At 41.7% G+C, this 14,262-nt stretch overlaps 4 protein-coding genes across 4 annotated transcripts in view; 2 read left to right on the forward strand and 2 right to left on the reverse strand.

Annotated features, from left to right (window-relative positions):
- The window catches only part of LOC108018145 (uncharacterized), a 125,129-nt gene that overhangs the window by 64,691 nt on the left and 46,176 nt on the right, over nucleotides 1-14,262 (forward strand). The window lies entirely within an intron of this gene.
- On the forward strand, nucleotides 11,042-12,608 carry SdhB (Succinate dehydrogenase, subunit B (iron-sulfur)). The gene is made up of 3 exons (XM_017084932.4): nucleotides 11,042-11,255; nucleotides 11,526-11,962; nucleotides 12,019-12,608. The coding sequence occupies exons 1-3, from the start codon at nucleotides 11,193-11,195 to the stop codon at nucleotides 12,410-12,412; spliced, it is 894 nt and encodes a 297-aa protein (XP_016940421.1). The 5' UTR covers nucleotides 11,042-11,192; the 3' UTR covers nucleotides 12,413-12,608.
- Nucleotides 12,509-13,217, reverse strand: LOC108017790 (anaphase-promoting complex subunit 15A). The gene is made up of 3 exons (XM_017084933.4): nucleotides 13,003-13,217; nucleotides 12,855-12,942; nucleotides 12,509-12,798 (listed from the first exon to the last, which is right to left on the reverse strand). The coding sequence occupies exons 1-3, from the start codon at nucleotides 13,129-13,131 to the stop codon at nucleotides 12,659-12,661; spliced, it is 357 nt and encodes a 118-aa protein (XP_016940422.1). The 5' UTR covers nucleotides 13,132-13,217; the 3' UTR covers nucleotides 12,509-12,658.
- ubl (Ubiquitin-like protein 5) lies at nucleotides 13,317-13,866 on the reverse strand. The gene is made up of 3 exons (XM_017085069.4): nucleotides 13,710-13,866; nucleotides 13,514-13,652; nucleotides 13,317-13,447 (listed from the first exon to the last, which is right to left on the reverse strand). Exons 1-3 carry the CDS (start codon nucleotides 13,746-13,748, stop codon nucleotides 13,404-13,406), a joined length of 222 nt encoding a protein of 73 aa, XP_016940558.1. The 5' UTR covers nucleotides 13,749-13,866; the 3' UTR covers nucleotides 13,317-13,403.

Genomic DNA, 14,262 nt, shown 5'->3' on the forward strand with positions numbered 1-14,262 from the left:
TTTGGCCGATTTCCGTCTTCCGACTTCCGAGCGAGGCACTGGCTCTCTTCACCACGCTCCTGTCCTGCGCCTCGCAGGTGGGTTCCCCGGAGGAGACTGGGGGGCAGGAGCCGAGGTGGGTTCTGGGCGGATTGTTGAAAATTACTCATTGCCGATGACTGCAGTGTTGACGGCTGCGGTGCGGTATTTTTGGCCTTGTTTTGCCACCCCGACCCATTCCTCCCACTTCCATTCACATTTTTTGGCGGGTTTTTTTAGCAACAAGTTTGACAAAGCCACTGCACAGTGGTAGTAAGGCTTCGTTAAAATCTATAAAGCGATGTCAGTATTGTACATAAGGTTAGTCAAATATTTGCTTTTAAACAATACTCTATGTTGTATGATGTACATGTATATAGTTTTACTTTTCTTTAGCTACTCCAATATGAAACAAAAAATGTATATTTTCTTCTATGTATACTTTGGAAATTAAGGTTATCTTTAGTTAGATCAAACTAAAGTTAAAATCCTGTCACATTCACGAAGAAAAAGCAATAAAAGTTTGAGCAAAGCCTAAGAAAAACTTCAGTGTCCAACTTTGGAAATCGCAAGTTTATTTATCCTTGCAGAGTTGATTAATTTATAATAAACCATCTATGGATCATATGGTTTTAAAATGCCATTTAAATATACATACATAGATACTGTTTGAAAACAGAACGATATGACCCGTCGATTATCCGTGTTACCATCAGCGAAAGGGAATACAACTGAAAAAGAGAACAGAAAACAGGACAAAACTAAAGACTTTTTGAAAATTGCGTTTTAACTAGTTTTTTTAGCTAAATCTTACAAAAGAGACAGTAGATCTGTTCTGAAAAATGACAGATAGGGCTGCCATATACAAACAAAGATATGAAGGTAAATCCGGAAGAATCTAAAATTGTTGTTGTTGCATCTCAACAATTTAAAGTAGCTTACATAAAACGAAGTATCGACTCTGAAAGATCTTGAACCAAAGCTTTAAATTTCGTTTTTTTTTTAAGCAACGACTTTAAATATGAAGCGTTAGAAAGGAAAACTAACTATGCTGATATGCTTAGGTTTGTCTTAATTAACTTTTGTAAAGTCTCTTTTTGTTGTTCTGTGTAGTGCCACCCCAAAAACCGTCTTAGAAAATTATAAATTATGGTCTTCGTTTTTTTAAAACCCCAATTTGCCATGAGTTTATTTACTCAAATATTTTTCTTGGCCCAATCAGCATGTTTCGGCAACATTTGTTGCTCGCTCTCTCTCCGTTGACTTTTTAGTAGAGCAACAAACTGTTGAGCGTGATTTTGGTGAGTCGTCGCACTGGACCAGCACTTCAACAGGCAATTGTCCGTCCATTCGGCAGTCGGACTGGCACTCCACGACCATCATACACTTGCCTGGAATTGCACATAAAATGGAATCGCAATGCGAAACAATCAACATGTCAATTAAATAATGCACACCACCCACAGCGACCAAACTACGAGTAAATTTAATGGAGGGGAGTGCGTGGACACTCGGACTTTTGGACATTTGGACATTTGTGTGACGGTTTGTCACCGGCAGCAAATGAATCAACCGATTCACTCGCGTGATACACCTGTAAAGGTGCGAAAATGCAAAGCTTTCCCTTTGTTTTTCGCCCCGTTTTTCGCACTTTTTTCAGGGGCGGTGCTGTTGTGGTTGCTGCCACAATATTTACGGCACTCTCGAGTGCCTTTATTTCCGCATGAATCATTCCCAGTTTCAGTTCCAGCTCCACAGCCTGTCCACAACGCGTATAAATTCTTGGCTCTTCCTTTTGCAGGAGGAGTACAGTGAGAAAAAACATTGAGATGTAGGTATTATATGGAAAGTATTAAAAAAAAATTACAAAATTTGAGATCTAACCAAAGAATTATCCTTTAAGTAAGACCAATAATTGATGATAGGTTTGTGGTATATTCAGTATTAGTACCTCCTTAATAATAAAGTTCTTTCAACGGAAAAACACAGCTGATATAATAGAACAAATAAATACTTTTCCCTGTGTCATAGATGAACTTTTGCTTTTTCATGGTGTCTGCCTGTCGCATTTTTTATGAGCTCGCCCCATGTCGACACGACCATCATAGACATTTTTTGGGGCCGGTCATTCTGAAATGAAATTCCAGGAATTTTACGGCCGCTTTGCCTGTTGAATATGTCATCACATGGTGATGGCAGTCCTGTCCTGTCTCTGTTGCTTTTCCATCAGTCGCCAGACAGAGGGCCCCGACAAGGCGGTAATTATGATAAATGCGTTCTTAATAAACTCCGGCTGTGGGCTGGGCTCGTCGGCTCAGGGTGTGATCTCCCACAGACTAATGCATTTTCCTTCCATCATCAACGCACTGTGGCACCTGTACTAATGGCGTTTCCTGCCTCCCTGTCTTGGCCATTAGCAGAAAATGCTGTTGCACATTGATCGACCCGACAACGCTAACGTTGTTTTCGAAGTCTCGTTGTCGTGGCTTATCCCGGGGACTCCGGGCCTCTGAAAGTCGGGCACTCAGTCAGTCAGTTGGGCCAAAGCCGTGCTGGTACGTGTTTATGGCCTGATTGCACTTGGGCCCCCACCTGCTGATGTCATTAGTATCGGGAGTCGCATGTGGGCGTGGCAAGTCGTTACACATGCTCTTTAGTTGCATTAACGGTTATTCAATCAACGTTTAACGCAAATTGCCCATTAAAGCTGTCCCATGTTCCTGTATCCCCCGCTTAATGCAAATGTTTGCGTATTATGGCCATGTAATTTGATTAGCTGATAAATGAGGTAGGGCCAACAGACGTGCATGCAGGAACACCAGGTTTATTGGCCATGTTATGACTAGCTAATAAGGCTCTTGCACACATATTCAGTAAGTCTGGGATAGTATCGCCAAATTCCCAAAGCTGTTCTATACTGTAGCATGCATTTTGGGGTAACTTAAGTAGCTCTTAGTACTGCTTTTGGCTTGTATTGATGTCTGATGGTCGGAATTTCTGGTCGTTTACAAGGTGTTGGATGAGCTATTAATGTGTAACTAAACACAGAGTTAAATATGGAATTTCCATTATGTACTGAGTTAATTACCTTGTTTTAAAAACCAAATAAATATCCCTATTTAATAAACCCATTTAACACCATTTCCTATAAAGCCTGCTCTTATAACTTATAAGTTATAAGCTATAACTCTCCCCAACTAAACCGAACTGCCAAACACTTAGCCATGCTCGTGGTGTTCCAGCGTAAATACAAAATTCGCAGTAACGACAATCCCGGCCAAATCCCCGCAAATCAAAAGTTAATAGACGCAATGAAGTCTCTGTCATTTGCATTCAACCAAAAACTTGATTATCCGCGCGATTTACGTGGCGCAATTGTGGGAGGACAGTCATCAGAGGATCGGAGAAGGGAATGGGTATGGAAATGGGACCCATTCCCAGAGCAAAACCAACTGTGTGCTTAATGAGCTCAGTGAAATGTGTGCTTAAAATTAACTTTTAGCCAACAAACTCGTCGCAGCAAATTGTGCCCGTTGCCGACGCCTCGTTCGCTTTTGGCAGCTGTTGCTCAGCCAGACAACTTTCATGGCTTATAATTACGCATTCAATTCGGCAGGCAGCAACGGCTAAAGCTTCGGCTAAAGTTGGCAGAAGGGTTGGCCAAGATGGCTTTAATAATTAAGTCTCTTGAAAATCAAGACATCGTGTCGGACAACAAAAGTCCCAGAGCAAACACAAGCAAAAAGGGGGGGACCCAACGTCCAAGGAGGTCCTTGAAATTGTGACAGGATTTCGCCAGGGGTCGTCTTGTCCATGGCCAACTGGCAAATGTTGTCATCTGCAAGCCAACATCCTGCGAATGCAGCCCTTCGGAAAGCAATTCGTGCCAGTAAAAAACTAATTTCTCGCTTTGTTGAGCATAATTTTATGCAATTGTTTTCTGATTAAATTCCCGAGTGAAAAGTGCCCTGACAGACCCGCATGAAGCCTGCCACTTGTCCGAGTGAATTTGCATTTGGGACAGCTTATCGTTCCGGTTTTCCGGACAGCGGAAGCAAATGAACGCATCCGCAGTGCACACTTAATCGATTTTGGCATGGCTTTCGATGCGTTTTCATGAGCATCTTGCTGTTGCAATTAAAATTCTCATTATTTGCTGTCAGGCGGCGCCACATGGCGGATGCTTGATGTTCAATTGGGACGTTAATCGCCCGATAATTGGATTAATTAATGGCCAGGCAGCGGAACGCCATTAATGGGGGCTGAACTGCCGAACCGCCGAGCCACACAACCATCTTGCCACCTTGAGGTGGCAAGTTCAATGGCGTTCACGGCGGAACCCTAATGGGTTTTTCGCCTGGGGGAGAACCGTTTCGTATAGTATCTATCGTATCGTATAGTATCGGGTGCATTGAACGGAGCACCATCTGCCACATCCGACGGCATTGGGCAGCATAGAAAAAACGGAATTGGAAAACCGAAACCAATTTACATTCTGTTTACCTTTTCGCCAGCACACCTCTGTGACTACCGTCTTTGCTTTCGACAGCGATGAACCGGTATCTATATCTGGGTAGCTGTACCTCCTTTTGATTTCATGAACAAAATATCCAATCTATCAAGGTTCATCAGCTAACTGTTATGATAAGTTAACAAAATACATATAGTATATTAAAAACTATTATAATTATTTTATTATTTACTATACTACTATTATACTATATACTATTATAATATTATTAAATACAACTATATTATATTATATTATACTACTATATACTATTTTACTATCATTATTTTCAATACTTATTGTTATACTTTGAATCCAACAATCATTGTTAACCTATAATGAAACTACAATCGATTTTCTTTAAGTCGAACCAATTTAGCAACACAAAAAAATGGTAGTATATTATTTTTATATCTTGGCCTGACTTGTAAGCAAAAAACACTGAAAAGCATAAAAAGTACTCGGTTGTAAAGCTTGAATAAAATGGTTTCCTTGAAAATTGGATTTATAGAAGTACGCAGTTGAGTGGTATATAAATTTAATGCGAAATAAATGACACTGACTTAAACATTTAAAGTAAACGTTACAAATTAAATCCTTCAAAGACGTTGATGCTGGATGAATCATGACTTTTCAAAGCAAACCATCTTTGCCCTGGATGATTTTTTTCAAACTACAGCCAAGGACTCACCTTTTACCCTGCCAGTACAAATATTTCCCGAGCGTACCTTTCCCACCACTGGCTTTCCGGACTTTTTCTGGCTTTGACTGGCTGGAATTTATCGCTTAACTCCACACGGCAGCTGAATGGTATGGGGGTTTTTTATTTGAATGGGATAGGAAAGGCGTTGAAACTGAGTGTGTAAGTTTTAATTTTATTTTCTCACTTCATTTGGAGGGTTTTGCTTTGGCTCCGCTTTTGTTGGCCGACTACAACACTTTACATACATTTGCATAAGCACTCCGGCAGTTTAAGCAAGCTGTCCGGGCAAGTTAATAAACGGGCTGTGCCCTTCTTGCTCGGCTGATTTCTGAGGGAGGCTAAAGGCACTAAGGCAGCACCGCCATTAAAGCCATCGCGTAGAAACTTGGCTTGTTTTTAAGGCCTCTTAAGGCTTAAGGACTGGAGGACACGAATCTGATTGCGGACTTCGCCCAGGTGTGACGGGTGTGCCTGTCAGGCGGCTGATTATTTGTAGCTTATTGCCCTAATGCGACGCTTATCGCCTGAAAATCGCATTAACATCATTTAGGGAGACGTCAAAACGTCCTTGGACCTCCCAGCCTCCCCCACCTCCACCTCCCCCTTCCAAGGCTGTTTGATTAGCCACGGCCCCTGCCCATAAACAAATATTGCGCAAATATCGCATTGGTTGTGTGTTGTGCACTGTGTATTGTGGGCTAGGCACTTTGTTTGCCTATTTAATCAAGGCAGGCCGGCGGCCATTAAATGTACAAATATTGCCCAGGACTACGAGTGGTTTGGCCATGGCAAACAAGCGGCATGTCCAAGGCTGACCGGCGAGCAGTTATCTTTGACCCACTGGCAGCTCACTTATTCATAAATACTTTCCTTGTAGTCCGACAAATTAGTCTGAATTATTTACGCCTACCCTGAGATGTTCATCAAGGACGAAAGTTGCACTATAGACAGGGACGGCGGAACGAAAATTTTCTTAGGGGGAAACAATTGTCAGGAAAATATGTGACAATAAGACAGAGAATTTCCGAGATATCTTCGTTCAATACATTTCAGATAAAATTTGTGTTCTATCATTAAAACTTTACGATCTATAGCTTTAAGCGGTTTTTGGGCTTAGAGTGGGCGTAACATTTTGCTGAATCAAAGTTGAGCAACGCAGGAATCTCTAGAATCTGCATGCCTAGTCCCAACTTTGTAGCTTTTATAGTTTCCGAGATTACACCATTCATTCATAGAGTTTAGTACAATTTGATTAGAGATAAAAATGGGTATACTTTTAATGGAGCCCCTGTTTCTCGAGTCGCTGTCAAAATATCTGACATCTATTCGACTGAGAGAGTTAAAGACAATATAAAGACTCCTCTGCTTACAAAGTATTTCTTGCAAAAATAGATATTCTTTTGAAAATGATATCATACCATTCAAAGCCTGTATCCTATTACCTTGTAGGCTGTTTGACTTTATTGGCACACATCCTTGTGTCAATTCTCAGAACATTTGGCCAGCTTTACCATTGGTATTAAAGTGTGGTCCCATTTGGATTTGAGGACCTTCAACGGCCGACAACTTCTTGTATGTCGCTCGTGCCTGGTCCAACGACAGTTGTTCTAGAAACAACAGTATTGGCAGCAACAGGAGCAATAATATAAGTCTGCGCTACGTGCCGCCATCCGAGATATCGTCCTGTGCGTGCCTCGAGGACCAGAAAAAAACAAGAAAAATAAAGGAAACTACAACAATGGAGACCCTCTCGAACTGTCGCGCTTGATGCGCTTTTGATAACTTGTTTGAGTTTGTCTGAGCCGCGTGACATCTTTGTTGCCGTCAACGGCCCGTCGCTATCAGGTTGATAAATAGTTTCGCCGGCAACGCGACCCTCCCTATCCCGCTTGTTTTTACTACACCTTTCTCGCGTTACAACAGCCCTTGAGTTGGCTTAAATTAAAAAGCGTCCATCAACAATTTCTCCAGTGGAAAATGCAAGCCGGACTGCGCTGGATTGCCAAAGGCAACAGTCTTTGTGCTTCTACTTCTTTTTATTTCGCACTCAGGTGCTTCAATTCTCAGGCTCGTCCCGTCTGCCTCACTGAAGGAGGAGCTTTAAAATTTGCCAGCATTCAAGAACAAATAAACGGGAAACATAAAAATTACGTCCCACGACAAGGTTTTACACTCACAGCGGGTTTTAAAATTGTAAAACCTCATCTTCAAAAGTTCAGAGATCTCGGCAGGAAATAAAGCTTTTAATTTGAATGCGCTCTTTTACTATGCAGAACTCAAATGGTTTATATCTTGAGAAATAAGGAACTGTAGACTTTTCTCACTCTTGCATTATTTAATACAAATTTCGTTGATATATAACGACTTTACACTATAAAGGGAAAGATCGGATTGAAAAATCGATGGGGTCAGATTGTTATATAGTCGAAAAATATTATTTATAAAAGGAGGTTCTTTACTTTTGTAAGACTTACCACTTTTCTATTTTTTGGCAGTGGAATTTGGGTTGAAATCTCTAAAATTGGAACGAAATCAATGATCCTAAGCTTGAGGACCGCTTAGTATAAAAAAATACATCTACTAGAGTGGGTCGGCCCCACATTTCCATAGTTAAACCTCCAAACTGCTGAAATCTATCTTTATAGAAATAAAATTTTCCACATTATCGTGCTAATTTCATAAAACTCGGCAATGGGAGTTAATTTTGGTGGATTTCCGGGCGTTTTATTGCCATATTGAGTGTCAAGTGTATAACGAGCGCCCATCAATGTTTTCGGCGGGGATTTGTCCATAAATAATTCATCGAAACATGTAACAAAAGTGCGTCAAGTGGTCGCCCCCACACCCGGGCACAAGTATTGGATTACATGAGGGGACGCGTCTGTCGCATTTTGCCAGAGTGGATGTCTATTTTTTATGGCACCCCGGAGAAATGACGTACTATGAATGCCGGTTTAATACACAAAACTTTGACAATATTGTCGCACAGTTAGCACGGATACACACACACCATCCGTACCTCATACCCACTCCGCGGGAGCAATAGACTCGTAGCCAGCAAATGTGCGAATAAAATTGCTATTTTTGTGCCGCTTGCGTCTATTGTTAGCCAAGTTATTCAATCTCTTTACACGCACACATTGGCACGGGAACGAATGGCAAATAAATGGTCGGTATATCAACAAATCGATCATTTTTCCGCAGTTAAGCCGAAATCATTGGAAGGCTGGCAGTTCGGCCGAGGGCTCCACCACATTAAGATTTAAAGCAAACAAATGCGGTGTGTATCCGTTGTGGCCTGCGTCACTCAGAAAATGGCACACGCAAATAAAGTTAAAGGGCCGAAAACTGCTGAGGGCTGAGGACCGACAAATTTATCAAGTGGCCAACCATTCCGGCTCGTAAGCCATTCATTTGGGGGGCTTAGTTGCTGCTAGCCCCATTGATTCCGGCCATCATTCTCGGCCCACAAATGTAGGCAACAGTTGGCAAACAAGCTGCTCGCCCATTGATTAATTGCCGAACTTCCCTCAGACATTGGCATTTGCATTAGCAGCTCTTAAATTGAAATCAAAACAATCCTCTGACTGCACAGAGGAAAATATATTTTTCAAACTTTGATTAAAACAATACAAAATTAATATATTATGTGCGTAATTATAGATGGTTTTATAAATTTGATAAGATTTTGTAAAAAACACCAGTGCCTTAACTTTCCAGGACTGTAATATAAATATATGAAAAAAATATATCTTGTGCTATTATAATAATAATTATTGGCTATAGTTTATAGGTATATGAATAAGTTTAACTTTGTTTTAGAACAAACCTTACTTTTCTACCTTTTTTTAACTAATTAAACAGAGAGAAACTAATATTTACTAAATTGTAAGTAATCAATTGATGAAAAAATTAATTTAATTTGTTTTTATATAGGTGAATATGATATGATATGATATGATATGATATAATATGATATGAAATTATATGATATGATATGATATGATATGATATGATATGTATGACATGAGATGATTTGATATGATATGATATGATATGATATGATATGATATGATATGATATGATATGATATGATATGATATGATATGATATGATATGATATGATATGATATGATATGATATGATATGATATGATATGATATGATATGATATGATAAGATATGATATGATATAATATGATATGATATGATATGATCATATGATGTGGATTTAACCTTTAATACTCTTATCTTACTTTCTCCCAGTGTCTCGGAGATAAATCTAAGACCTTCTTTTATGACCCTACTTTCGCCCCTTTGTGTTTCTTTCGAATAAAAGCAGAGTACACAAATAAAATCCTTCGCTTTGCTCTCCTCGAATGGTTTTATTTAAGTTTCGCGCTCATTGTTTTTATTTGCTTTTAATAGGTGGATGAGGAGCCGGAGCGGTGGCTTCTTGGTCGAGGCTGAATACGAATACCTCCCTTGGGTGGCAACTTTAGTGGCTGCCCGCGTTTGCTTTAACATTGAAAAAGTTTTCTTTGCCGCTTTCTTCGAAGGCAACAGCTCATAAAGCAAACTGGATACCCACTCTTACTTTTTACTTCACCTGGGGTTTTTCCATTTCCTAGGTGCCAATGAGAATGGCGGCGAGGGAAAAGTCCGCAAAAGTTTTCCCAACAACAAAAGGTCACTGAACAATTGACAAAGTCGTCGTGCTGTTGTCTCGGGGTTCGCCAAACGCCATTTAAAAAGTTTTGCATAATAGTTGGCCCGAGATCTTGCCAAGTACCCGTAAAGGTTGAGATTTCTCAAATGCCAAAACAATATTACCATACAAAAAGGAAAAAATCTTTTGTCCAGTTAACCAACTTAGGGATACCCTCTAGTCACCGTCCTGTAGCAGAATTAGTTGCCTTTCTAAAGGCGTGATTTAATATTACCAAAGAGGGTATTTTGTTTATAACTGTTTAATATTTTTGAATTAATGATTTAATATGCTAAAAACAACTTTATATAGTCCTTAAATATCTGGGGCTGTCCAAGATCATATTTAAGTACTAAAGAGTGTCAGAAAATATTTCCCGTTAAATACTTATTCTTCCATAAAAACAGTGTACCCTATTTTTAGTACAAATATTCGGTATGAAAAACAAGAACCCTTAGATGCTAAAATCCAATGAATTTTCATTCAATTAAAAGTTTGCAGTGCAGAACACTTTAGTGCTCTTAGAAATCAATATAAAAATTGTAATAGTTTGTGCTTAACATCTTACGAATGGGTTCCTTCTGAGCTACAAGCGATGGACAGTGAGACGGGCCTCTTAAATTTATTAAATACATGAGCATTTATAAAGTTAACATGAAACAAACGTCGTATCCACATTCAGTTTTCAAACCGGATCAAAGGCTTCGCTCTGGATAAATAAATGTAAAATTGATTGATTCACTTATTACTTTTTCATTCAAAAGTCTTACCGTTGAGGTAATTTATTGAAAAATGTTTAATATTAAAGTGTTAAAAATAACATACGACGAGGAATAGATTGTAGTTTTGCATTTTTAACTTAGAAAGTGGAACGTTTAACATAAATAAATTCATAAGGTTTGTCCCACAAAAATGTATCTTTGATAGAACTTTAAAATCATGGTTATTAAATAACTGTTAAACGGATTTTTGCTAGTTTTCCACTTTGTAATTGCAGTTTTCGCTGTCGAATAGGCTCCCAACTGGCGGATTCGTTATTCAAATATGAAAACACGTTACGGCTGTGTGGACAGACTAGGCGTCTTTTCTGTGGTATATTTTAGTGCGTTTCTTTGGTCTCTTGCCTCTGCTTCCACGGTCACACTCTCAGTTCGTGCAACTTTTTGTACGCAAATAAGAAAAACAAATTGCTGTTAGCAAATCGATAATTGCAAACGCAGTGCCGTTTCAATTGCAGCAGAAATCGCGACGAAAATGTTGGCCAGTGAGACGAGGCAAATCCTGAGCCGTGTAGGCTCCCTGGTGGCCAGGAACCAGGTGAGCTGAGGACTAGATGGACGGGCCTCTTTGGCCAGAATTTCATGGGCGTGGGCGGGGGTGCAGGCGGCTTTTGGGCCAGTGCAGTTATATAAGGCGGAAATGGGGGTCCGGGAGATATAGGCGAAAGATAAACATGCAACCCAGAGCGTCGTAATTAAGGGAATTTGCCAACGGGCATTAGCGGTTATGTAAACTTTTTTTTCACTGGCAGCTGGATAAAAATGGTTGCAGCGTGATTTTCTCATTTTCCGATCATCCCATTTCCAGCTTCGATCTATCAGCAATGGCACCGCCCAGCTGGATCAGCAGGCGCAGCCCAAGGAGGCCCAGGAGCCGCAGATCAAGAAGTTTGAGATCTACCGCTGGAACCCGGACAACGCCGGCGAGAAGCCCTACATGCAGACCTACGAGGTGGACCTGCGCGAGTGCGGTCCCATGGTGCTGGACGCCCTGATCAAGATCAAGAACGAGGTGGACCCCACCCTCACCTTCCGGCGCTCCTGCCGCGAGGGCATCTGCGGCTCCTGCGCCATGAACATCGGCGGCACCAACACGCTGGCCTGCATCAGCAAGATCGACATCAACACCTCCAAGTCCCTGAAGGTGTACCCTCTGCCCCACATGTACGTGGTGCGCGATTTGGTCCCGGACATGAACAACTTCTACGAGCAGTATCGCAACATCCAGCCCTGGCTGCAGCGCAAGTGAGTTGGAGTAATCAGTCAACATTGGTAAATCACTAATCCCACATCCGCCGCAGGAACGAAGCCAGCGAGAAGAAGGGCAAGGCCCAGTACCTGCAGTCCGTCGAGGACCGCTCCAAGTTGGACGGTTTGTACGAGTGCATCTTGTGCGCCTGCTGCTCCACCTCGTGCCCCTCGTACTGGTGGAACGCCGAGAAGTACCTGGGCCCCGCCGTGCTCATGCAGGCCTACCGCTGGATCATCGATTCGCGTGACGAGAACTCCGCCGAGCGGCTGAGCAAGTTGAAGGACCCCTTCAGCGTCTACCGGTGCCACACGATCATGAACTGCACGCGCACCTGCCCCAAGGGCCTCAACCCCGGACGTGCTATCGCCGAGATCAAGAAACTGCTCTCGGGTCTGGCCTCCAAGCCGGCTCCCAAGCTGGAGACGGCGGCTCTGCACAAGTAGGGCCCCGAGTAGAAAACCCAGTTCGTCCCCCGATGTCCTTAACCAGTGAGCTAAGCCTCCGGAAATCTGTAGTGGAGTATCTTCCAACGCACTTGCTTACTATGTTTTAATTTATTTAAGCCTAAAGTATCCGACACTTGTTATTACGGTTTGTAAAGGGAACAAGACGCGAAAATAAATAATTGTGTATCCACCAGCCGAAAAAATTGTAATCTCGACATTCAGAGACCGGAGATAACCATCCCTTCAGGGAGCTGTGGGCGAGGTCTCGTCGTTCATCTGGATGTCGTCGGCGGAGTAAAAGTCCTGGGTGACCGGTATGACACGATCGTTGGTCTCGTCGTCCTCTTCGTCGTGACTGTCTGTATCCTCGCTGTCATCGTTGGCTAAGGGATGAGGATTAGGTGTGCCGCTGGTGGAGTGTCGCATTTCTCATACTCACCATCCTCGTCATCAGTCTCAATTCCGGGAATGGTGAGCATCTTGCCCAGGGGCTGGAGGTCTGTTCCGGCTGTTTTAAGCGACTCCCGCTGCAGGAAAACTTAATTTAATACAAGTCATTCAAAATTCGGGGTCTTGAAAAGTCTTACCCAGTTGCTGCGCTCGTCCTCGTAGCGCCGCGTCTGGGACTCCTCGTTGACAGAGGCGGGAGCCATGTCCAACCAGTAGCGATTCGCCACGGACACCTTGAGTGTGGGAAAGAACGGAATCATGGACATCTCGCGGAATATTAAATCTGCAGTTTCCAATTTTTGTTATTATTTCCCCGGACGCTTCTCCTTCGATCTGGCAACGCCGTAACAGAATGCGAAAATACCAAATCTTACAGGGGCGTAATCAAAGGGGTCTCTTTTATGACTTCTTTTTATTTATTTTTCTTTTACAACAAACATTATCTAAGATGTACAGTATTTATTCAAAATGAGTTTATTTATCAAAGATGCTATATAAAAGGGGACAGTAACGATACAGGAACTCTTTCCTCGCAGATTTATTGGTAGTAAAGTTCCAGGTTCATGCCATCGTGGATTTCATCTAAGAAAATGGGAAAACAAATTCGTTTTAAGCTAGGCATTGCAAAGCAATTGCTAAACGGCTTACAGTCGGATAGGCGGATGGGATCCTTGTAGATGGTGTACCACTTCTTCAGAACAATCTTCTCGTGCTTTGTGCCCGTTTGTGCCGCAATGAGTTTCTTGAGGTCCCCGATTGTGTCGTCGGGATTGCACTTGACGCGCACCTGCGTTTTAGGCGTTGAGTTAAGGAGATTATCGTTTGCTATGGGGTATGAACTTACCTTCTTGCCAAGACGATCATTACACGTTATTTCAATCATATTTTATGGCTTTGCAGTTCAATTCACAACAAGAAAACCTCTTGTTTTGATATATTCGGCTTAGGGTTGTCAACTGTTTTGAACTTAATAACCCGTGGTTTGAGTCACTGCTAAACGTCCGTGCTATGTTAATGCTAACTTTGCCGTTCAATTAATGAGGGTATTCACTAAAATGTTACATCGATCAAAATTAATTGGATTTTTCAACAGCAATAATTAAGATGAAGTTTTGTTCTTTAATTTTCATTGTGTGTTCACTCTAAGAATAGTAATACATTTTAGAACTCTAGAATTTGGGAGGTCTCGTAGAACTGTCCTCTTCGCGGGATTCCAAAACACTCAAAAAATGAGTCCCCAAAGCATTTTAGTATTTCGCGAGCATCAAAGGTGTCCCCTGTGTCGACCACCTTATTCTTAAATCGGATGTACCCATGCCCAAATATATGAAATGGAACAGTCCGTTGGCCACACAGAAATCCTGGAATTTCTGAAGGTCTGGAGACTCCCATGCACT

The sequence above is a fragment of the Drosophila suzukii genome, chromosome 2R (genome assembly GCF_043229965.1).
Source record: "Drosophila suzukii chromosome 2R, CBGP_Dsuzu_IsoJpt1.0, whole genome shotgun sequence".
Classification (NCBI taxonomy): domain Eukaryota; kingdom Metazoa; phylum Arthropoda; class Insecta; order Diptera; family Drosophilidae; genus Drosophila; species Drosophila suzukii.

Excerpts from the sequence above, each read along its gene's own strand:
- SdhB (XM_017084932.4), top strand. The coding sequence starts at position 11,193 with ATGTTGGCCAGTGAGACGAGGCAAATCCTGAGCCGTGTAGGCTCCCTG. Across the intron at positions 11,256-11,525 it reads CCCTGGTGGCCAGGAACCAG|CTTCGATCTATCAGCAATGG; the intron begins GTGAGCTGAGGA and ends TCCCATTTCCAG. Across the intron at positions 11,963-12,018 it reads CAGCCCTGGCTGCAGCGCAA|GAACGAAGCCAGCGAGAAGA; the intron begins GTGAGTTGGAGT and ends CATCCGCCGCAG.
- LOC108017790 (XM_017084933.4), bottom strand. The coding sequence starts at position 13,131 with ATGTCCATGATTCCGTTCTTTCCCACACTCAAGGTGTCCGTGGCGAAT. Across the intron at positions 12,943-13,002 it reads AGGACGAGCGCAGCAACTGG|CGGGAGTCGCTTAAAACAGC; the intron begins GTAAGACTTTTC and ends GTTTTCCTGCAG. Across the intron at positions 12,799-12,854 it reads TGAGACTGATGACGAGGATG|CCAACGATGACAGCGAGGAT; the intron begins GTGAGTATGAGA and ends CTCATCCCTTAG.
- ubl (XM_017085069.4), bottom strand. The coding sequence starts at position 13,748 with ATGATTGAAATAACGTGTAATGATCGTCTTGGCAAGAAG. Across the intron at positions 13,653-13,709 it reads ATGATCGTCTTGGCAAGAAG|GTGCGCGTCAAGTGCAATCC; the intron begins GTAAGTTCATAC and ends CCTAAAACGCAG. Across the intron at positions 13,448-13,513 it reads TCCCATCCGCCTATCCGACT|ATGAAATCCACGATGGCATG; the intron begins GTAAGCCGTTTA and ends CCATTTTCTTAG.